The sequence below is a fragment of the Balearica regulorum genome, chromosome 11 (genome assembly GCF_011004875.1).
Source record: "Balearica regulorum gibbericeps isolate bBalReg1 chromosome 11, bBalReg1.pri, whole genome shotgun sequence".
In the NCBI taxonomy this organism is placed as follows: domain Eukaryota; kingdom Metazoa; phylum Chordata; class Aves; order Gruiformes; family Gruidae; genus Balearica; species Balearica regulorum.
Genome location: NC_046194.1, coordinates 10,340,603 through 10,365,599, shown reverse-complemented (window position 1 = coordinate 10,365,599; position 24,997 = coordinate 10,340,603). Strand labels below are relative to the sequence as shown.

The window sequence follows — 24,997 nt, the reverse complement described above, 5'->3', positions numbered from 1 at the left end:
TGATCCTTTTCAACAGGAGCTGTGTTGAGTTTGCCCTACAGAGAAGCTCACAGAGCAGCATTTGCACCAACCACAGCCTTTCACCTTGAGGTTAAAAAACAAAAAAGGAAATCTAAGGAAATACATAATCTTTTACATAAACCAACAATGTTTGATTCACCATGGATAAAGAAGTGCTAAAATCTGATGTCATGGAGAATGTGCAGTTAGCAGTTCAATAAAAAATGAATTGAGGCACTACTGAAGCGCAGTAAAGCAATGATTTATCGGTTCAGTCCTTGCAGAGACACTATTGCAAAGCCCTGTAAGCAAACAAATGCCTGGGTTCCCACTCAGCAACTGCTGAGCATGCAGAGCTCATAACACCCAACAAGCCATCTCTTCCAAGGACTCCTGCAACTGAAAGTCAAGTGTGTCCCAATGTCCATGGTTTGCCTGAATAAAGGCCCTACCCCTGTAATGGCTGGCTGTAGATCTGGGTCCTCAAACACACAGTTGTCAGCTATCAGTGCCTGAACTCCCTGGTGTGTAATTTCAGGTTACAGGGATGCTGCAAGCCAGGGCTTTGGAAATCACCACTCACACCGTCCCCCTCCTTCCGGCTCTCAGCAGGAGACCAGAGCATGGCACCTTGCCATCACAAGTTGTTCTCACCTTGACAGGTTGTGCAACAATTTCAGAGTTTACCGTCCGTGAGGTAGATTATCACATTTGCTGTGATAAAGGTTATGCCCACATGCGAAGTGAGGAAAAATAGGGGAGAAAGTGGTTATTAATCAAAACACTAAGTTCTACTGCATTTCTCATGCTTGGGCACTCTTAGAGGCACTGCCACCTCCCAAAATAAACCCAAGCTGGAATAGCGTAATAGCAGTTCAGTTACTGGTAGGAAAGAACCAGCATTTGCCCCACTTTCACCTTGCAGGCGGGGCTCAACCTGTTTAAAGACTGCTCGGGCATGTTGCACACAAAAATACTGGCTAACACTTAATATATTAAGTCTAATGCTTGAGAAATACAGAACTCCTAAGGGTACAGGCACTTGTGGGTGTGTAAGATTAAGCCCAAAGGTCATCATGATATTTCCTACTTGTTCCCTTTTCTGACTTTCACTAGTGCTATGCTCTGTAGTTGGGGCTTGCCCTACGTTACTAAGAGTTGACTTTGTACATTTGAGTAATACTATAAAGATGTACAACAGGAAAAAAAAAATTCAACAGGCTTTTAGAAGTATATGAATAAATCCTTCATGTTAACCAATTGCCACTTACAAGACAGAGTTCAGCTAGTGGAGGAAGATTTCTCTTAACAGAGGAAAGGAAATACTTATTTTAATGAAAAGATCTCAGTAGTTTGCCTGCATTTGTAAAAGACATTCCTTAAACCTGTCAGTGCAGCAATCTACACTCTTCCAAAAATGAGTTCCGCTCTCCTAAATTCCTCACAAGTTGACTGAGTAATACAGATTTTAATCCAACGATAACCCTGAATCTTGAAGAATTGCCACCTTCTGAAAAATCTCCCAGTCTTGCACCAACTGCCTCTGCAGAAAGACCCTGGGAACACACCACGGAAACGGAGACACTCTCTGATGCTCTCTTAGTGAAGTCGTACTTCCCACTAAGTCCATTCCCTCAAGACATGAAGTCCCTTGATGCATTGGCTCAGCCCAAACCATTATATGGTATGGCTCATTATAAACCAAACTGTATTTATATAAAAAGGGTTTGAAGAGAACCCATGTATTGTCAGGAACAGGATAAGTAGGAAAGGTCTTCACAGACGTTCAACCAATGAAATGGCCATGCCTTCACCTCTCCAGGACATTGCCTTTAATTACACAGGCTGGGATTGCAGGTAGCAATGGGCAGATGCTATCACTGTCTCTATTGCCACTTGAGCCTGGTGCCCACCCTGCCTGCCCTGCCTTGGGCCAAGGGGCAATCATGGGAAAGGGGAGAGCACTGGGGGTACCGGGATGGTTGTGTGTGTGCTGGAGGAGAGGAGGAGGGGCTGGAGGAAGAAGAGAGGGGACTGCCCAGCACAGTAGGGAGGTCACTCCAGAGGAAGCAAATGAGCCACAGTGCACAAGGGAAACTGCCTTGGTTTATCTTCCAGCCCACAGCATCTGTCCCTCATTGGCTCTTTATTTTGTAGTCTGAGAATATCAAGCATAAAACAATTTTTCCCATACTTTTAGGTTTTCTGTCTGTGAATGTCTGGCACAGAAGACATTCATCAGAGATCAGAAATTCCTCCCCACCACAAAGGACTGCTCAACAGAATAAAAGTCACCACTGTCTTCTACCCGCTGCGAGGAGGATGGGGGGGGGGGGGGGGGGGGGGGGGGGAGGGGAGGGGGAAGCAAGTAAATGTGTTCCTCACCCTTAATCACTTTTGACAGCCCAATTTCAAATGCCTTATTTTGGTTTGAAATTTGTCTCCTACACTGTTTAAAAAATTTCTGGCCCTCAGCAACACTTTTTGTAGGTGCTTTTCATGGCACCACAATGCGTGAGCTGTCCACCCAAAACTGTGAGCTTAACTAAACAGTGTGGCACGGGGCAGGGCAAAAACGTCTTTGGATTCCTTTGGTCCATCAAAATCACAGTATGCCTGACAAATTAACCAGCGACAGAGATACATTTCCATATCAATCCAGCTGTTAATTTTGGAAATGTCAGAGCATACTTGCTTGTGAAGAAACACCTCACCACCTGTTCTGCCCGCTGACAAGAGTGCCTGTGTGCTCCCCATCCATTTCTCTTAAAAAAAAAAAAAAAAAAAAAAAACCACTGGATTTGGTACAAACCACCCTCCACAGCTGTCTAAAGGCTGCTGGCTGGCTGGCTCTTCCCGAAACACCATCCTTGGGAACCCATGAGCTGGCAAGCAGGGGAGCACACTGCAGATCTTGCAGAGCAGAAGGATAGTCACAGCTGCAGTGCAAGCAGATGCCTGCCAGCCTGCACAGACCAGAGCCAAGGCTGGAAGGGACCTCAGGAGATCGTCTAGACCAACCCCCTGGGCAGAGATGGGTCAAACATGCTAGCAGTCAGGCAGATGGTTTAAAATTTAAGACAGACATGTTTTAGCCCTAGACCAAGCCCTAGACTTTTTTAAGAGAAGGGTTAGAGAGTTGGCAGGTACGGAGCTCACCTGGTTTGGAGACTGTAGCAGCACATGGCAACACTGCTGAAAGTGGATGGAGAAATGAAAGCCCTTTAGGCAGCTCTAACCCCTACCCAGATGTGTGGTTTTAACTGCACATAATTAAAGGAATTAACCACTTCCTTTGCTTGTTTTTCATGTTTATAAGCTTGCAAGGGTAACAACTTCAGTGGCATCAAGTAAAGGCATTTTGTATAAACAAGCTGAAAAAGTGGCAGAATGCTCTGTACTCCTAGAGATCAGACTGCAGAAGCAGCTCTCTACTACCACAATAAAGGGGGTTCAATGTCTGTAGGCAGAGCACTACGCACATTCAGAAGCGATCACAGGAAAATTCAAGTTGCAATATTGTCAAACAGATGTGGTCCATCAGAAAGTTAAAAATATCTAGATGTTTCTATCAATTTTGATTTTAAGAGTAATCTGTCAATTCAGACATGAATTTGTTGCTGCTTTTAAAAAGGAAACAAATTTAGGTTTAAAAAAAATTCCTATTTAGAAAAACTAAATTTAACCTTCTGTGCACAAGGCTTTCTTGGTTTATGTAGAAGTCCAAATGAGAAAAAAAGCAGATGGGGGAAAAGGTTTCTTTCTCCATCTGCACCTGTGGGAGCAGAAGTTATAAGATCTGCTGTGTTTTATATATGCCTTCTAAGCACATTATGACAACTCTGAGTTTGCTTTTAGTTAAAACAGAATTTCATGTTGTTTGTTGATATCTGAAAGGCCAAATAACCTAACCAAATTAAATGAAATGCTAATTTTAGGGCATGTAAATCCTGAATGAATCAAGTTCTTTTTCCTACATACAACAAGGTTTGTCAATTTATGCATCAAACAGAACTCTTAAATTTACACAATGAAAGATCTTCAAACAAAATGTTAATGCAGGTTATCAAAAAGAGCACGTGTCAAGCCAAGCCTGTGTGACAAGCTTTTGCTGTTTCTGACCCACTAGCAAAAGTTAAAAATTGGCAAAGAGAGTTTTGAAGATCCCAAACACACAACTGAGGCTCAATAATGCCATACACAGGCAATACTAAATAACAGTAAACAGGCAAGCATGGGACTGCTCACAGATGGGCAAGAAAATTGAGTAACAAGTGATACTCGATTCATTGGGGTGGTCCAAGAGTAATAATTCTGCCTTGTACCTCTCTTCTTTTGCAATCCTTAGTTTGCAAAGACAGGAGGAAGGAAACTGTTTGACAATTCCCCTGCCATTTCACCAGAAACAATATAATCATCATTTAATCGATATTCCTGGGAAATAGAAGTTTATGTTGCTTGAGCCAAAAATCACAAAATTATCACTGTTGGCAGAAGTATCTCAATGTCATCATTGTATAAATGTCTTACTGGAGAAGGAACAGAATGACCTTACCATTTCAGTACACAGCAGAACATGCAAGCTAGACACATCACCCACTGATTAGTGGAAGAGAATAGCTTCAACAGAAACATTTTTTGTGACTGAATTCAATACTCCTTACCCATTTCTAAATGATACCACTGAAAGTTTTCAGACATAATCCTCCTTTCTTTTGCTTGAGTTTGTTAGGGGCTCGAGAATACATGGAGTGTGGGATGTTTAGTCCTATCAAATATTTTTCAGAACTTGATGCACTTGGAAGCTTATGCTGGAAAGCATAGTGTTTGCTGCTGCTTTACTTTTTTCTTCTACCTGTGATTATATGAGAACAGGAGATTCTGGAGATCAAAAGCAAGTGGCTGGAATGAACAATGTCTCATCAGCTCAGGACTTCATACCTATCTGGAATGCAATGTTCTTATTTACATAAATTACATTTACACTTAGGGTATCAGTATTTCTCACTCAAGCTGCAAAAGGATTTAAAAAACCTACTAACCTTGGAGCAGAAAAATATCTGTAAATGCATTAGGAGAAAAATCAACAAACGACTTTGAAATGCTGAAGAGCAGGAAATGTAACGTAGCTCTACCTAATGGTTTGATGGAAGATAAAAATAGTAGTATGCCATTTAATGAGACAATTTACCACTGTCACTGGGGCCATCTCCTGTGAAAGGATGAGTGTAAGGGAGAAGATGGTCCTCTGGAAGGTTCACACCTTAAACTCATCAGAGCAGTGAGCCCCAAGACCTCTGTAAACCAGCTTCAATAGACTTTCTTATATAGAGAGGAATGCAATGCCATGTACAAGCGCATGGTTTAATGCGGCTGGCACACAGCCACACAGCCATTTGCTCCCTCCCTCCCTCCTTGTGGGATGAGGGAGAGAATTGAAAATGGAAAAGAAAAAAAACCACCACAAACAGAAAAACATCAAAAAAACCTGTGGGCTGAGATACAGACAGTTGTTTAATAAGACAAAAAAAGAGAAGACAGTAAATAAATAAAAATAATAAAAGGATATACAAAACAAGTGATGAACAGCACGATTTCTCACCACCTAAAGTCAATGCTCTGCAAAACCCTGAGCTGCCCCACCTCCCGGCCCACCCCCACCCCCCCAGTTATATACACGGAGCATGACGTCATAAGGTATGGAATATCCCTTTGGCCAGTTTGGGTCAGCTGTCCTGGCTGTGTCCCCTCCCAGCTTCCTGGGCACCTCCCTGCCTTTTCATTAGCAGGGCAGTGTGAGAAGCTGAAAAGTCCCAGACTGTTTGGCATCAACTAAAATATTAGTGTGTTATCAACATTATTCTCATCCTAAATCCAAATCACAGCACTAACCAGCTGCTAGGAAGAATATTAACTCTATCCCTGATGAAACCAGGACAGCAAGTGGGATAGAAAGACATGAAGATGTAGAAAGTGGTGTCCTCCTGCAGTCCCCGTGCCAATATGAGCTTTCATAGATGCATGCTAGGGTGGTGGCAACAATATATAGTCCCACAGATGCATTCTTAGATATGAACTTAGTTTTTCTTCCTCCTATGGATATAGTAGTAGAGGTGATTCTTTATCATGGACATTGCAACAGAACGAGGTATATAAGCAGGGGCCCGACACAATCAGCTAACACAGAACAGAATTTTCTCTGGGTAAATTGTTTATGATTTCTTCAACTTGTGATTATTGATCTAGAGATCACACACACACTGCATCTATCTGTATGTATATATGAAAAGTTGTATGAATCCTAGTAATATAATAATTATAATAAAGCCACAGTTACAATACTCCAAAGATAGATATTTATTGAGTTGCTGAAAAATACAAGTATTCCAGTAAGTTTGTCACATTTAAATGTTAGCTAAAAAACCCCCACAGAAGTTCCACATACAGTCTAGTTGTTCCACTTCCCCACTATAATGAAAACTATGTTAAGATGACACAAAGTCAAACCTTTAATAATCACCTGTGAATTTCAGAAAAGCTAACATGTTCTAATTCTTCTGATATTGCCCTTACTAGTTAGTAGCTATGAGCTATTGTGCTGAGTTATGCATCATTCGGTTCTGAAGGCAATGTGTTACAGCTGTGAAAACTAGATATTCGTACTATAATCTACTCTTTGGCTATATAATCAGAATATTATTAGCATGAAATTTCCATTATTAATGAGGCTTAACTAATTAAAACCACAAATAACTACATACACATTTTGCAAATAGGTTTAATCTGCTAAAGTCATTGCAACATTAAACTTCAAACTTTAAAAAAAATATATATTTCTTCAAGGGTTCTAACAGCCATTTGAGTGATATTTGTAGCCAGAGCAACTGATTAATGTGTTTGAACACAGAACCAGAACCAGGGGAATTCTGTGAAACCATGGATAATGAGTTGAATTTATTTTTTTTTTAAACTCTCATAGTTTCCACGCACTATCAGAACAGCAATGCTAGCCTGGGGCACTGTAGTTATACCATCACTGGTGTAAACATCTTTAATTAGAGGAAAGTTAAAAGACTACAGTCATAACAATGCATCTTAACCAATGCAAACCAGCAGCTGAAGACAGCGAGATAGACGACTGGTCTGTGAGCAGGACACTGAAGAGACTATAAAAGCAGACACAGCATGAGAACATACATCACAGGTATCTGACAGACTATGGAGGGAGATGCAGATTTCAAGCTAAAACAGAAAAGGGAGAAGTTCTCTTTAGCAGTAGTTCACCGTCTTTGATTTAAGAAACAGAAGCTGAACAAGCTCAGTGTGGCATATGAAAAGTTTGCTGCAGTCAGCAAGACCTATATGGACTTATGAATATGGACTACTCCTGAATAATCCCTGGGTAGAGGAAGCACTGCAATAAAGATCTATAAAATGTATTCAGTGCCATCAGTTCTCAAATATTGCTGGAATCAATGCAGCCGGTCAGCAGCAGACACCTTTACCAAGGCAGGTGTGGTAAGCTATCTATACTTTGTTTACAGCTGGAGCCTGCCATTTACAAAACTTTTAACGCTTCAGGACTCAGTGAAAAAAAAGTCCATGTCTGAGCCACATTATCCACAGCTAATAATCTAAAAATAAAGTAGCATACCCGTTTGTGGCACCCTGATCAAATGTACCAAGCTCAAATAAAAAAAACTACACTTCAAAACTTCATGAATTTTACATTTCTGTCAATACATTTCTGTCCAATCTCATGTGGAAATCGCTTTTTTTTTTTTCCCCCCTCTTACAACACTTCCTTTATTCAAGGGTGACCTTCCCCATGAAGATAGCCAAGGACAGACAAGGAATCTCATGGTTCATGAAGTCCAGCCTGGAACAGAGGCCTCTGCGCGTGGTATCATTCCCCGTGGACCCGAAAGGCCTTTTCCTAAGAGGAAAGTTTTCTTTGTAGCTGGAAACTGAACAAGACTCACAGAACATTTCAACCACAAACCCCTCATTGATAACTGCAATTAAAAGAAAAAAGTTCCAACTGTTTAGATGCCTTTGTCAAGGAGGGTGTTCACTTTCTTTGGAATGCTGCTCCTCAATTTCTGCTTTATAGTCCCAAATTATGCTTCATCAGGAAACAAAGAACAGCTGGGTGCGTACAGGTGTAGAACGAAAAGTCTCACAGGGAAAAACATCTCCCAAGAGAGTCTTTTACTTTCAATATTCAGGTCTAATAATAAAATTGTCCAGATTATTTAAATAAAGAAGGTAAAAATAAATTTTATCATATAGAATTGTATTTTAACCTACATTTGAATAACCTAACTACAGCTCCAAAACCTAACAGTTCTGTTTCCCTAATGCCAGATGTAGCAATTAACGACTGCGAACCCCACAAAAGGTTACCTGGGCTATTTCCAGATCCAACCCAGGGAAGGGAAGCAGATCACCTCTGTCAGCAGGAGTTTCCATACTGGATAAAGTATATTATTAGCAAGATTAAGAAAAATCCCCTATGTTGTTCCCAATATATATGCTATAAGATGTTGGGTGGTTTTCACATTGTGTAAGACAGGAAAGTGAAACGTACAAAGACCCTGCTATAAGTGAAGGCTTCTTTATCTTCACGTATTCTCACCGCTAATGTCCCTGTTGGTCAAAACCAAAGTCCTAATGTACTTTATATGTAAAAGTGTCCTGTATTTCCCTGGAATAAGAGTTAACGTTTCTTTTGTTTGTCACTATAAAAGAACATATTTCCTGATATGTAATGAGGCAGGTCACTTGTCTATCAAAGTGGGAACACAGACATTTGAAAGAACATACAACAAATTCTCATTATTTACTAAGAATATACAAAACTGAAGTGAAATCAAATTGACTACATGAAAGTTATGAAACAGTTTGTATTTTATACACAGACTATGTACACTGGTTTTGGAAATGTGGGTTTTATCCATGCAAATTTAGTACAAAAAACTATTTACAAAAAAATAACACTAGGAACATTTTCCAAAAGAAACATGTATGTTGGAAGCTCCAGCAATAATGGAAGTCCTGAAAAAAGACTTCATACAGTATTGTACAAGTAGACAACCAGAGGTGTGAAAGATGCACTCTACAATAATATGAAATGCAAAATGAATTAAAATGCACTATCAAAGAAGTTGCAAGTATATACACTATTTAAACATCCATTTTTAAGTGATCACTCTCCAACTGTGCCTCAGACCTACTTCTGTCACATCCTGCACACATTTACATATTGATTACATTGTGTTTTCTGAGTTTTATAATCACAAGTTACAAAATAAAATAACTGAATACCAACTGAATTATAATTGTAAAGCAACCACATTTTCCTTGTTCTAGACATTACGTAGAAGTATTCATATTATTCCCAATGTAATCCACCAAACCACTCTCTTGCAATGCTGGCATGCGTCCCTCATGGGAATCAAAGCCTTGCATTACCTGCTGGTGCAAGAGAGATGAATAATTGCAGCCAGGAATTCCCACGGTTGCAGCAATGCTTGATGTGACACAAAGATTCAGTAAACACAACTGTGTTAATATTTGCATGTTAAGAGCACCATCTTGCACACGCCCCAAAAAGCATACTGATACTGAACAATGGGAGTTCCCATGCCAGGAATAGCATGACCAAATCCTGAACAAATACAGCAATTGTGGAAAGATTTCACCAGTTCACTTGTATTTAAAAATGAAACAAAAAGTTTCCAAATATTCTCTAGTTCACAATCTGTCTTCATAAAACTATCGTGGGGAAAAAAAAGTTTGCCTTATTTCACACAATTTTGAAAGTAGTGAGGAAATCCTTATTAAGTGCCAAGAATTCATTTTAAAGGACTGCGTGTTGTAGCCCAGTTACCAAACTATTGAGGGAAATTCTGGTTTCACTGAAGTCATAGAATCATTTAGGTTGGAAAAGACCCTTAAGATAATCGAGTCCAAGCGTAAACCTAATACTGCCAAAATGGAAAGTTTCCCAAAGCAATTAATTTTCTGTTGATCTATTCTTCTCCTTTAATATTTGCCAAGATACTAAAGTAGTCCTGGAGAGACTTTTTGGGTTTGTTTAAAGATTAGGATTCTAAAACGTGTATGGAAAAACCACATTAAAAATTTTTCTTTGAAAATGTAGATGTCGATAAAACATTTGAACTAAAAATGACTGATTATGTCATTTTTATAACAACTTGTACTGCTTCCATAGAAACAGAGCAATTATAGCAATTTTGCCTCCCATGTTAAAAAAATAAAGTCAAAAAGTGTAGTATTGGTACTGCAATACCACAATTTTAAGATAACATGTGGTTAGAACTGTACTGTGAAATACTTAAATACAAATAAAGCAAAGCAGCATTTCATTATGTAAATAAACACAGGAGCCAGAACCGCGTGGTTCAGGTGGCAAGTTTAAACTAAAATTCAGTTAATCACATATGTACTCCATTTTAACACTCAAGGTCAGCAGAAATTTTCTTCATAGGAAGAAAATAATTTTTTACCTTCATATTTATTTTACCAAGAAGATCTGTGCCATAAAATTCCTGATTAAAAAATACAGTTTGCCTTTCCCTCCATTTGTATATCCCACAGTGTGTTGCGTATGGAACAAGAAACAGTATTGCTGTTTTGATTCACTCACATGGAAGGGTAAGTTAAGTTAAGGATTCTTAACACTAACCTGTTAAGAATCATGGTACAATTTTCAGTCACCAAAGTTCTGTATTTACTAAAGCAAGCTTCCTCTGTCTCACTACATCATCCTTTGCTGGTGGAAGTTAAATATTGGTAAACATCTACTTACCTATTACTCTCAAATAATTGCTTTCCTTAGTGTTTTTGTTTAGATTGCAAACATCTATTTAAAAGGATTCTGCAGCCTATGCAGGAGGCGGCAGCAGCATGAAGCAAGGAGGTGTGTCCTTCTGAAGTTGTACCACACAAGCCAGTCTCATTACCAAGCCAGAGGGCAGTGCAAGCGGCACCAGCTAGGTACCCTACCCAGGGCTTGGAACGGGCAATGTTCTCTGCACACTCAGCAATGCTTTCTGCAGCATTGGGATAAAGCTATCCAAAACAGACAGCCTTTGAGAAAACAAAGATGCCAAATTTGTTATTGTAACCCCTATGGAAAGCTCCATGTATGTAAAGGATCTGCCTCCCTCAGCATGAAGCAGCTACAAAATATCTATTTCTTTCTCTACTAAATCTAAAGGCTTTTCATTGTGAAGTGATTCAACATGAAATCAACTCAGAGGACCCTCTCCTTGAACAACTATACTTTGCCTTTCCCATTCCTGGTCTTAGTGACTTTTTTTTTTTAGATTCCAAAGACAGTCACCTGTAAACAGGAAATATTTCACCAGTTTTGTGTGTGTTGGGGTGCTATTTTATTTGCTTTTGTTTTTCAAGTAGAGGTCACTGTTTAATTGACAAACCTCTTGAAAGAGAAATTTGATTTACCAATGCAAAATCATCTATCTGCAGAAAGTCCTAAAAACTCCCACAAGTTTCTTTCAGTTGAAATCAGCTGAATTATTAACGTGCTTTACCTCTGCATTGGTATACAGACAAACTGGCAGACTGCAGCTGCATTACAGACAACAGCTACCTTTCATACAAGCATTTAAGAAATCAGCAGAAGGAAGAAGTACTAGACCTTTGTCCTTCTCTTCAATACTGAGAAGACACATGGAAATTCAGTTTTAGTGAAAATAGATGCCTTTTCATTTTTTGTTTCAATTTGGCTACAGATTTATGTCAAAATCTGAGAAGACTGCAACTAAACAATAAGATACCTGTAATAAAGTTTCTAGTGCAGTATATAACTGATGGTAGTCCTTAACCTGCAATTTTATTGAGGTGACATATGTTCTCATAGTATGAAAGCTGTGCTTCAAAGTAATTTTTCCTATGACATATCAGAAAATTTGTATTAAATAAAGGAATCAGTGTAATATTTTACAGCTTCCTTTGACTTACCAGAGAGAGTTATTTTTACTCAAGAATTTGACAGTAAAGCTTTGCTAGTGTCAAACAACTTTAAGCCATAGCTGCTACGGTCAGGTGTTCCATGAAATAAAAAGGTGAAATCTTTACTGAAGTTAAGAGCAAAACTTGCATTGACTTCAGTTAAGATCAGATTTTACCCAGAAATTCTTATGATGTCACATTTATTGTTTCAAATGTATTCCTCCATATTTTATAATTTTAGTTCTTGGTCATATTCTGGAAGGCCTCTAGTTACAGGGGTATAGATGCTTTTCTGCATCCCCAGCAGTGCCCCAGCTAGCACAATGGATTAGCAGTATTATATAATGGATGTGAAGCATTTCTGAGATACTGTGTGGGAAGTCACACTTTACAACAATTACTTTAATGCCACTACTTTAAGATCTCACAAGATCTGGACATTATTGCTTAAATGAAAGATCATTCGTGTGTGACATACTGCATCCAATGACACAAAACCCAGAAAAAATAAACAAGGCCAGAAGCCCTGTCAGTATGTTGATGCAACTCTAATTTACAGTTCATACCACATTAATGCAGTAACTTTGTACAGCATTCACAATAACAAAAGTACCCTAGTTAACTCAAATTTATTAGAAAAACTAAAGCTTTTAACATTGACTTTTCTTCACATCCAAAGTAAAAACTGAGTGGCCATAATAGGAATTGTGCAGGCCTCTGTTTTTAACCATCCTATCAGCTGTACCAAGTATTAAGCAATGACATCGCATCCTAAACAAAACAGGAAAAGGTTATCTCCAACATAATTGATGTTGGTACCAAGGATTCTGGAATCACAGTCGATCACCAATGCCACTGGAGCAATTTGTTTTTAAAAAAAGTAAATAGGAAGGAGGAAAGTAGCATACCATAATGAAAATGGGAAGTCACTAGATCTGTGAACAAAAATAACTAAGATGATGCTGGGAATCAGATAGAAAGGGAAAAAGGGGATAGTAGGCAAATCCTTGCACAAGGAAGACAGCAACAATTTCCACAGGCTCCTATAAAATGAAAACTTAAATTTCAAAACTTTTTTAGCATCTTTTTTGCAGTTGCTCCTAAAAAAATCACAATGGGAACAGCCAATTTTAGTAACGCTTTAGATTATTATTGTTTGTAAAAGCAGCTAAAGAAAGATGAAAAAAGATTAATCCAGGCACAGTGGACCTAAGGATAAATGAAGGTCTGAATCTTTGCAATGCTAAAAAGGAAGCCCTGGAACAATCATGATTATCATTCTCCATAAGCACGAAGAAGGCCATAATAATTTCCAATGAATGGAAAAGCACGACTGTTTCTAGCAAGTTTGTGGGGAAGAACTCCAGAGCACTAAAAAAAAGTTATTTTAGTAGTTTTCAACTTCAGAGATACAGTTTAAAATGAGTACATTAATTTCACATCCAGTTTTCAAGTTACTTACGAAATAAGCTAAGCTTAAAAAAAGGTAAGCATCTGGCACACTACATCAAGGGAATTCTTAATGTTTACCCTGTGATGTAACTTTGTAAGTTTAGTTCTAGCAGGAAAAAAGTTATCTTAACATCAGAAAACTTATTTAAATATGACAATGAAACAGTAATGTAGATGAGTTTAAGCCAGATAACTGAAAAGTGACAGTTACAGTGTGCAATTCTATAGCTAACATACTGAAATAGAACTTTGTTGTTGTCAAATACCACAGCAAGGAATTGAAAGACAATGACATTTTTTGAATGGTTGTGTTCTTCAAATGTAGCAGACAATAAGCATTTTGCTTAATGAATTATATTACTTTTTTAGTCTTAGCATGACTTTTGAGATACTGCCTTTAATGAAAAACAGAGATTGAAGTTAAAATGAGTATTACTTGAATGATTTAAAAAATAGAGAGATTTGAAATACCATATTTGAAAGGTCACAGCAATCTAGTGTCCCTAAACAAGTATTTATGTAACTTAAGAGTTATATCTAGGATTTTGCAAATTAAGTTTTACACCAGCCTCTCCATGAGCTGTGTTTTATAAAAACACTATTAAATAATAGTGATTTTTAACTATTACACATGAATCGGCTTATTTCAATGGATTTAAAAATAATGTACCTTTTAACAAAATCTTGTAATCAGAAAAAGGTTATTTTTCCTCTCAGCTATTGATTTTAAGGACTATTGCAAATGAAGTAAGGAGCAAATGATGCCCCTCCCTCATTCTTTTATGAATTATATTACCTGGGGTCTTGATCAATTGGAAGGAACAGAATCAAATCTTGTTACACACTTGGCAAACATCCTTCAATTGAAATTAACTTAGCCTGAAGTAGGAAAATCTGTGACAGTCAGAACTTTTTTTTTTTTTTTTAATTGAGCTACCTATTCATGAAGAACAAACTAATGCAAACAGATTTATTACTAAAATTATTTGCAACTTGTTTGGAGAAGAACTCAACTGTGTATGGTTTCAGAATGTTCTCAGAAGACCGAGAATTTGTGCAGAAGCAAACAAATACATAAACTCAGAAGTTTCAAAAAACCACCACAGTGGAAATTTTTCTTTTTCACATTTATCAAGAAAAGTCTAATGTCTCAACACAGTGACATTTGTACAAACTGATTTGTGTGCTATGCCACACTTGTGGAAGTTACACAATAAATCCCATAAACACTAAAAAGATAAACACTGATATTTCTCAACTAAATTATGGATATACCTGTTGTAAAAAATGTAATGGGAGATCAGGAGCAATATTACACAAAATCCTGAAAGATTACACAAAATCCTGAAAGTTACAGCATAAACCTGAGATTTTGGCAGTTTTATCAAAATGTCCTAAATTACTCTGTATGCATCACTAGTCCTCACGTCTTTACTCACCGTATATATTTGTTTGTCCCAAAGAAAAGTAGACAACTTTTTTTTGTCCAACAATACATTAAACCAAAAGTGATTAGGTATTATCAAATTAAATATAATAAATAAAAAGTATTTACAGCATTTTCTAATTATTAGACAACAAAATAACCAATTAAATTGTGCAAACTTAAAACACCCAACATCAAAAATGTGAAGTATTACTTAAATCTTCACATACTGATTTTACAAAAAACTATTAAAATATTTAAAAATTTCCATTTTATCTATTTTAAACAAAGAAATTTCAAAAATGTTTAAGACTATTAAGAGTTATCAATTACACAGGCACTTCACATGTAAACAATCTACAGTACAACTGAAAAAATATTTGGCACCAACCTAGAAGACTGGAAAAAACTCAATAAAATGTGTCCTTTTCCCACTGTATACTGTTTTGTATAATCACCATACACTCAGACTAAATACTGGCAATGTTAGAAGTGTGTAAGTTACAATCAGGAGTGCAAAAAATAAAGAACGCAAATATTAAGCTTTCTGAGAGAGTGAAAGTGGATTACAAGTGATCAGTCGCTCGCATTTTTACCATCATACCATTGCTACATTTTTTCTTACCTTTAAATCAAATGATTGACTTGAAAGATTGAAAGCGGGGGGCACGTGCTTTGAATTTCAAAATAATTCAAACAACATTTTTAATGTAGAAAAAGAAACCCAGCATTTACCTGTAACACCAAGATGTTAAATGGCAGCTTTTAACTTAAATTAACTGGAAAGAGAACCTGATGCTACCACAATCTCTTTGTGCATTCAATTAAAAAAAAAAAAAAATGTTCTTTTAACTGTCAGCTGACTTCAAGGTTTTCACATACAACTCCAAAGTAAGGCTCTCTACAGCATCTGGACAGATACTAGTTTTTGATGGCTTGGATGTTCCCAAGTAGGAAGCAGAACCGCCTCAGAGCAATCCAAATCAACAGACTGAATGGTAAGTCGTCTAGTTTCCAAGAAGTCATGTCACATGGAGGAAAGCTGAGATACTTTCAACACTGGCAATTCAAGCAGAGCTTGTACTGTGAGGCCAACCTTCACCAGACCCCTTTCCTCCAGAATGTGATGAGGCAAGCAAAGTCTCTCCTGCAAAATAAAGCAGTACATGTATATAAAGCTTCATTCATTTTTCTCCCCCAAGGTGGGTAACAAACACATTCTCTCTGAAGTCACACATCCATTACTACAAGACACTTGCATAGAAAATGTCTTTGGCCTTAAATTTCACATGTGGCTCTCTACAGTAACAGAACAGTCAGAAACTAATTATATCTAAGATACGTTTCAAGTATTAAACTATGACAACTTCAGAAGATACATAAAAGACTGCTAATTTCATAAAGCCAAAGAGACTGGGTTTTTTCATAAGGAGAGCAAGAAAAACAGGCTGATGGGGACTGTTGGCTCAGTGCCCTACTTCCCCCTTCCCTTGTTTTGGAAGCTTATTACCAATTTTTCCCTCGGGAATACTTGGAAGTGCAGATAGACAGGGTCCTCAGTAATAAGCCATTCCCCAAGAAAAAAATCTTTCAGTTTCAAAATTCAGCACAAGCTGGATGCTTTTTCCATCTGGTGTTACATGTAATTCAGGATGTAAATCTCAGCATCTCTAACTTCTGAACAGCCTGTGGATCCACACTAGATAGAAACTCTGGCAGACTATTACCCCAGGCTTCTAAATCCATGAAATAATTTTCCACTAAAAAGGGTCAAGGGAATTTTTCATCTTTTGTAATATGCAGGAAATTATTTGATCTTTAGGTTTTCTTCTCATACAGAGAAGTTACAGGATGAACTTGGGCAACAGAAGCATGAATAATGGACTGCAACTACAGCTGTGCTAAAAAAAGATAACTAATCAGTTAGGCTACATATTTCTGTAATTGCAGGATTTTTCCTAGGCAGACACTGAAATTCATGCCAAAGTGACTTGCTAAATTCAATGCTTTCAAATATTATGACATCATCCTCTCGCATCAGTTCTTTTGTTTAAATGATTATTTTACAAGGATATCAGTATTAGTTTTACCATAAGGAACTGACTAGAAACCCATAAAGTAGCTTCCTCAAGTTCATGCCACCGGCCAGAAATGGGACTTCTTTTCATATCTTCAAGTTCCCTGGTCAGTGTTATAATCACTAGTGCTTCCTGAATTAGGCCCCTCCCAAAACCCCACTTCAGTATTTGCTGACATTTTCTGTGGTTATTAATAAGTCAATAAAGCTATTAGTATACCTGTGGAACGCCCAGTTTTTTACAAGCATCAAGAAAGTTTTCAACATTTCTTCGGCACTTTGCCATACTGAGTTTAGGCTGTAAAGACAGGATGTTAGATCTTCATCATACATTCATGAACGATTGTATATTTCTGATGCAAATTCAGTAACAGTTGCTAAAACAAAAACCAAATTCTGTGAAGACTCAGTATATGAAAATAGCTCTTAAACTAAACTTCTGAGCCTTGTTTAATGCTTCTTATAGAAAAACTGAAGTGAGGAATGTAGCCAATTAATATGGTAAACATGATTCACGATGTTTCAGTATTGAACTTCAAAAGCTTGTTTGCACATAAGATGCAACAAAAGTGAGATAAATGACTTACCACTGCTGGCGATGGTACATGAATGCTGGCAACAGAACGTGGCCTTATGTGATTGGCTAAATGGCAAAGAACTACTCCATCCATCAATGCTGCTCCAATGTCGTCTGGTAAAATTACTTTTAACCTTGATTCAAGATTCTATTAAAAAGTCCAGAAGTAAGTTACTTTCAACATTAGCTAATTTTTGATTTTAAATCTAGGGTATTTTAAAGCATTCAGTTTAAAAGGCACATTTTAATACTAAAATGAAGTAAATGGAGTCAACTCACGCTTTACTGAGTACAGATATCCTTTTGTCTTCATCGTTAATCTTACATACCCTCTGCTTGGGGTTTTTTTTTTTGTTTGTTTTGTGGTTTTTCTTCCTTCATGACACAACTACATACACACTAAGACATTCAGCCAACAGCTACCATGACACATAGTCTCAAGGCCATACAATAAACTCACTATTCATAATAGGAAAGCACAGAATTTACGGATAGAAATGTTAGGCTGAATACCTCATTAGCTGTTAGCATGCACAATTTGTGGGTTGAAATCATACACAATTTTACTAGGAGAAGGAGGAGGGGGGGAAATAAGAGGGGAACACAACCACTCTGGGCATGGCTATTTCACTCGTGCAGACGACAGTTAAATAGCTGAGGAAAGGGCAAGCCAAGAAGTGCCCATACTTGTGTTGCTAAACAAAGAAGGGAATCCTGGGATGTTTTTTCCCACTGCAGCAACAAGCCTTCACTGCTCAGGAAGTGAATCAGACAAGACAAACAGCCTTCATAGAAGTCACACCCCAAATTAGCACTGCCTTGGAAAGCAGAGCTGCTATGATTTGCAGTTAACTATAACTGTTAAGCATCTTGAGATTAGGGTTGTGATAAGCAGTGCAGAGTCTAGTTGGAGGTCAGTGCTTGGTCCAGTCTTATTCAACATGACCTGGACGAGGGGACAGAGCATAACCTTAGGAAATTTGCTGATGATACAAAACTAGGAGGAGTGGCTGACACACCAGAAGGCTGTGCTGCCATTCAGCGAGACCTGTACAGGCTAGAGAACTGGGTGAAGAGGAATCATATGAAATTCAGTAAGGGCAAGTGCAGGATCCTGCACCTAGGGAAGAAACCCCTAAGTACCAGTACAGGTTAGGGGTTGACCTGCTGGGAAGCAGCACTGCGGAGAAGGACCTGGGAGTCCTGGTGGACAACAAGCTCTCCATGTGCCAGCAGTGTGCCCGTATGGCCAAGAAGGCCAATGGTATCCTGGGGTGCATTAAGAAGAGCATGGCCAGCAGGTCGAGGGAGGTTATCCTCCCCCTCTACTCTGCCCTGGTGAGGCCACATCTGGAGTTCTGTGTGCAGTTCTGGGCTCTCAAGTTCAAGAAAGACAACTACTGGAGAGAGTCCAGCAGAGGGCTACAAGGATGATGAGGGGACTGGAGCATCTCTCTCATGAGGAAAGGCTGAGAGAGCTGGGTCTGTTTAGTCTGAAGAAGAGAAGACAGAGAGGATCTTATCAATGTTTATAAATATCTAAAGGGTGGATGTCTAGAGGAAGGGGCTAGACCCTTCTCAATAGTGCCCAGTGACAGGACAAGGGACAATGGGCACAAACTGGAAAACAGGAAGTTCCATCTGAACATGAGAAAAACCTTCTTTACTCTGAGGGTGACCAAGCACTGGAACAGGCTGCCCAGAGAGGTTGTGGAGTCTCCTCTGGAGATACTCAAAACCCACCTGGATGCAATCCTGTGCAACCCGCTCTAGGTAATCCTGCTCTAGCAGGGGGGTTGGACTAGACAATCTCCAGAGGTCACTTCCAAACCCATACCACTCTGTGCATCTGTGTCAAATCTCTGAACAGAACTATACAGAAAACAACTTACTGGAAGTATGAAATTTAGATCCTATTCAGTACTGCATAACTTAAAATCATAGAATTATAGAATCATTTTGATTGGCCTTTAAGATCATCAAGTCCAACCATTAACCTAATGGTGCCAAGTCCACCACTAAACTATGCCCCTAAGCACCACATCTATGCATGTTTTAAATACCTCCAGGGATGGTGACTCAACCACTTTTATCCAATCTAAACTTCCCCTGGCGCAACTTGAAGCCATTTCCTCTTGTCCTATTGCTTGTTGCTTGGGAGAAGAGACTGACACCCACCTCACTACAACCCCTTTCAGGTAGTTGTAGAGAGCAATAAGGTCACCCCTCAGCCTCCTTTTCTCCAGACTAAACAACCCCAGTTCCCTCAGCTGCTCCTCATAACACTTGTTCTCTAGACCCTTCACCAGCTCCATTGCCCTTCTTTGGACATGTTCTGGCACCTTAATGTCTTTCTTGTAGCAAGAGGCCCAAAACTGAACACTGTAATTGAGGTGCGGCCTCACCAGGGCCAAGTTCAGGGGGACAATCACTTCCCTAGTCCTGCTGGCCACACTATTTCTGATACAAGCCAGGATGCCGTTGGCGTTCATGGCCACCCGGGCACACTGCTGGCTCATATTCAACTGACTGTCGACCAACATCCCCAGGTCCTGCTCTACCAGGTAGCTTTACAGCCACTCTTCCCCAAGCCTGTAGCGTTGCATGGTGGTGTTGACCCACGCGCAGGACTCAGCACTGAGCCTTTGTTGAACCTCACACAGCTGGCCTTGGCCCATCAATCCAGCCTGTTCAGATCCCTCTGTAGACCCTCCCTACCCTCAAGCAGACCAACACTCCCACACAATTTGGTGTTGCCTGCAGACTTATTGAGGGTGCACTCAATTCCCTTGTCCAGATCACTGAAAGATATTAAACAGAACTGGCCCCAATACTGAGCCCTGGGGATGACCACTTGTGACCGGCTGCCAACTGGATTTAACTCCATTCACCACAACTCTTTGGGGCCAGCCATCCAGCCAGTTGTTAACCCAAGAGCATGGCTGTCCAAGCCAATTTCTCCAGGAGAATGCTGTGGAAAATGGTGTCAAAGGCTTTACTGAAGTGTAAGTAGACTATATCCACAGCCTTTCCCTCATTCACTAAGTGGGTCACCTTGTCATAGAGGAGATTGTAGCAACCTCAGAAACCTTAAAAAAAAAATTTGTTTTTCATTTTACTTCATTTTTTCAGCTAAAAACCATTTTAGTTCCTGGTTGATATTTTGGTTGGACCAAAAACAGTACCAGAGTAACCAGTTACATGAAATTCCTTAGGAAGAAATATCACTACAGAGATGCCCTTGTACAACTGTAATGATTTGCAGGCCTTTATTATAAAGGTTTAAATTGTGGTACAGAGCTAACTAAATGCACTGCGCCCATACAGTAAATAATGGTACATACATTGCGAAGCTGTCTTATTTGTTCCCTTTCTTCCCTTAAATGCTCCATTTTCCTCCTCATTGTAAATCCAGGATCCACCACACCATAGTCCTGGCGAGATGCACGGCTGAAAGCTATTAAACATTAGTGAAGTTAGTTTTCAGAATTCAGATAAAAAAATGTAATGACTAAAAATCTACCACAAAGGATAGAAATGCGAAAAAAGCTGCAGAACTTTTTAACACAAATACATTTAAGTACCTTGATGTCAAAGATACTGTCTATGAAACTTATCTTTCAAATAAAATACACAGATCATCTTATTTAAGTGCAAATGAATAACTGGAAAATACAGAGACAGAATTGACTTCAATATTCAAATATCTGTTTAAGATATACAACGCCATTTGCCCTTTTCCCAGTATATCTTGCAATGTAACTTTGAAAGTATTTTCATTGTGTTTTACTTTTAATCAAGCATAAAGCCTTTACAGAGACTAAAAAAAAAAAAAAAAAAGACAGAACTCCCTGGTATAACTTACAATGAAAAATTTAAAATACATATACACATACGTGCATATGTTAGGTGGGCATATGTAGAGACACAGTGATTGAAAAATGTGAAATGTCTCATCTAAAAGTTTAGAGTTGTTCTTTAAAAAGGAGATCTTAAACAATTACATTCAGTTTACAATTCATGGTCAGAAAGCCTTCAAATGACAATTCTATTATTTTATAGAACACTGGCAAATAAAAACTCTTCTGTAGCAATACCACTGTACCCTTAAGTATTTTACCTGATGCTTTTGAGGGGGGAATCAATACTTACACCTTTAGAAATTTCTATATTGTTTAACAGTTTGGATTTTAGCAAGAGATCTAAAAATCAAAAGTAACAGATTTTATAGATACTCTTGAAGTCACTGCTCTGATTTTACACATTATGACAGTATGTATTTTGTATACAGAAAAATACATGTGCATGTTACTGACAGTATCTATGGAAGCAGCTAAAACCACAAAGATTTTGGCTTGTAACTAAGAAACAAAATGCTATTCTCTTTCCTAGAACTGAGTGAACGGGGTGCTGCTGGCAGTGGCTCCTAGGAAGCTTACCACCGCACTGAGAAAAGATGGGCTAAGTCCTAACAAGCCTGCTTCCTCCTATCAAATCTGCACCTTCCTGCAACCAAGGACGTAGACACCTCAGAAGCCTCTAAACGATCACAGCCAGGCATGTTCTGGTACATGCAACTAACCTCACTATCTCTAGCACAGAAGTTTCACGCAACTGCTTACAAATCTCAAGTGACTTAAGGGCCCTAAAGAAGCCACTTGCATGACCTCAGCCAGACACACTCTACCACTGAAAGCTCACAGGCTAGTATCAAGGAGGTCAAGCTTTTCCACCATAAAGACTGAATGAAATTAAACTGAAGAGTTGAGATCATTCTTTTTTAATGAATTTGCATGAAGATCGTTCCCTTAAAAACAGAGAAGAGTAGTATTAACTGGAAAAAGGATTGCACAGTGGCTTTTCCAAACTGTCTTTTATACTGTTGACATCCAATATTCACACAGACACTTGCAAACAAAAGAATACTGTAACTGAAAAAAAAAAGTATTATTTCTACCTAGATTTCAGAGGACTGAAAGTCTGCTTTAGACAAAACAACTTTCTTATTAGCGTATGGCAGAGTTTTGGAAGAGTCAGGGTGCACCAAGCCATAAAACTCCTGGCAAAGCTCTGCTCAAAGTATACTTTCATAGGACAAATTACAAAAATCTACTTCTCTTGAAACCCTCCTGCCTCAGCCATCAGGTCTCAAGAACGATTGCAAGCTGTTTCCCTGTTCTTGGACAGTGACTAAATATGCACAAAATACATCAGTGGGGAAAAAAATTAAAAATCAATTTAAAAAAAAGACATCACTGCACAACTTTAAGAACTTTCAATTATTCGTTTGCCAAAATAGCTGTCTATGTCTTTTCCAGTACTATGTTTATGATAAGTACAGAGTGGATTGCTGTACTGTGGCATCTCTTCATATCCATTTCAATTCATGCATCTGCTATTCTTACTGTCTGTTTTAACCTGGGAAGTAAACACCTGCTCTATCATGCTATCTTAGAGAACAGCAGCTTACCTGACCTTGGTTTGAGACCAAATGGACCATGAGTGTTACTATCTGTCCTTTCATAATCCTGTTAAAAGAGATAAAGTGAATTTTCCTCCATTCATTAAAAGCATTAACTTTTGTTCCCATTAAGATAGTGTTTAAATCAGTCTTGCCTAAGAAAAGTGAATCCTTCTGCTCAACTGTAACACACTCTTTCAAAGGGGAGAGTATAAAATAAATGAAATGAAAGTAACCTTACCACATGCAGATAAAATTATCTTACTGAGGAAGAAAAGCAGCAGCAGATTAACTAAAATCTACTCTAAGCCATTTCCAACTACTGCAAACCATTCTGTGAACAGAGTTCCAAGCCATCTGTAAGCAGATGCAAATATCCTCCCAACACTTAGCATCAAAATATTTCTTAAGAAACATTTTCTTTCAGTTATGAAGATCACGTTTTTCTCATTTCACTATCTAATAAGAGACATGCACTCAGTAATTTGGTATGCACATGAGATACCCTCATTTCAACTCATTTCACTGTATGTGGGAGATGTTCTCATTCTGCTCCCTCAGGTTCCCTATTGACATGAGGTAGAAACGTTAATAAACTTTGGTAAGCCTTATTCAGAGCTCAGTAGTGTAGTGCAGCCACAGTGGGACTACATGGACATTCCTTAAAAAGCAAAGCCACCAGTGAATGAGGCTGCAAAGCTGCACCACAAAGGCAAAAGCCAGAACCATAAAGGATGAAACTAAGAAGCGTCAGTACCTTTGGGTTCCCTGTGATACATAAAATACTAAACCATAAGTTTTACTTAAAATCCTCTGGATGGCTAGTACATAGGGGACACCTGCAAAATACGGCAAATTTGATTTTTGTTTTATTAGCTATTTATTTCCATTAGGAAAGCTAATGGAGACAAAGCAATGCACCTTTCTATTCACCAGTCAAAAAGAAGAAACCTAGGAGAGATCAGATAGTTGCAGAGGTAAAACAAGTTGTAATAGCTGTGTCTAGTTTCTATCTATTTTTGAATTTTTATTATGATTAAATGTTTCTAATTGCAGTTTCAAAGGAAACTACCAGCTTTAAATCTGCATGGAAAACCTGATGACAAGTAATGTGCACAAAGAAATGTTTGTTGAATGAGTGAATAACAAAACCACAAACTTGTACCTCAGACGACACAGGAGACTGTGGGGACACATTAGTATTATCACTGTCTTGCTAAAAAGAAATCAAAGAGATGAAATTATAAAAATGAAAGTTATGATTTAACAAGAAACATGAAATTATGAAATACACAATACATGGGACATGCAACATTTGTCAAGTATGTGACAAAGTGGCAGTAACTAAATTTAAAGTCATGTAAGTCAAGGAAACACTGTTCACTATGTCAAATATTACTTATACATTACCTCTGCTTGATAGGTGAATTAACTTTCCTATTATCAAAGCAAGTAAATGTCCTACTTTTCCCTAGTACACAATCTTGATGGCTTTTTTTGAGTAAAGGAGTATAATACTTATTTCTGCTATGGCTTTGGAATGCAAAGTTTGTTTGCGTGGACTCTACCCAATATTCTCCTTTTCTGTGACTGTGGCTCGTAGGTGTTCATAAGAGACAAATGAATAAAATGTTTTCTTAAATATTTTGCACAATTACTATTTCTTACCTCATCATTTTCATTTCCACTTGAACTCTTTCTGGAAGACTTATACTGCAAAACACACACAATTATTACTTTAAAACAAAAGTATGGTTTTCATTTGAACTAAATGGCTTGATATCACTCAGATGTTACTTATTACTGGTGAAGCTGCTGAGGAAAAAAAATGTTACAAAATCAAAGGAAAAAAAGGAAACAAAACAGAAAAAGAACATCTAGTTCCTAGGCCAGTCAGGATCTTCATTATGTTGAAGAGAAGATTTAAAAGTTATGAGGAATCACTAACACAGGTGGTCTCTGTTGACAAGCACAGCTGTTCAGTGAGTCAAGTGACTGAAT

The 24,997-nt window shown here is 38.3% G+C and overlaps 1 protein-coding gene and 1 long non-coding RNA gene across 3 annotated transcripts in view; one reads left to right on the top strand and one right to left on the bottom strand.

Moving 5' to 3' along the window:
* Nucleotides 1–23,017, top strand: part of LOC142603347 (uncharacterized) — a 54,817-nt gene extending 31,800 nt beyond the window's left edge. The window contains exon 3 of the long non-coding RNA XR_012837267.1: nt 21,928–23,017. This is a non-coding gene — a long non-coding RNA (uncharacterized LOC142603347). The remainder of the gene's footprint in view (nt 1–21,927) is intronic.
* Nucleotides 6,338–24,997, bottom strand: part of LRCH2 (leucine rich repeats and calponin homology domain containing 2) — a 56,061-nt gene continuing 37,401 nt past the window's right edge. For both annotated transcript variants that reach the window (XM_075763214.1, XM_075763213.1), the window contains 7 exons: nt 24,665–24,709; nt 24,162–24,212; nt 23,006–23,063; nt 20,880–20,992; nt 17,546–17,683; nt 17,179–17,256; nt 6,338–16,028 (listed from right to left, as the gene is read on the bottom strand). In XM_075763214.1, the coding sequence (XP_075619329.1) occupies nt 15,909–16,028; nt 17,179–17,256; nt 17,546–17,683; nt 20,880–20,992; nt 23,006–23,063; nt 24,162–24,212; nt 24,665–24,709 (603 nt within the window). In that variant the 3' untranslated portion in view covers nt 6,338–15,908. The remainder of the gene's footprint in view (nt 16,029–17,178; nt 17,257–17,545; nt 17,684–20,879; nt 20,993–23,005; nt 23,064–24,161; nt 24,213–24,664; nt 24,710–24,997) is intronic.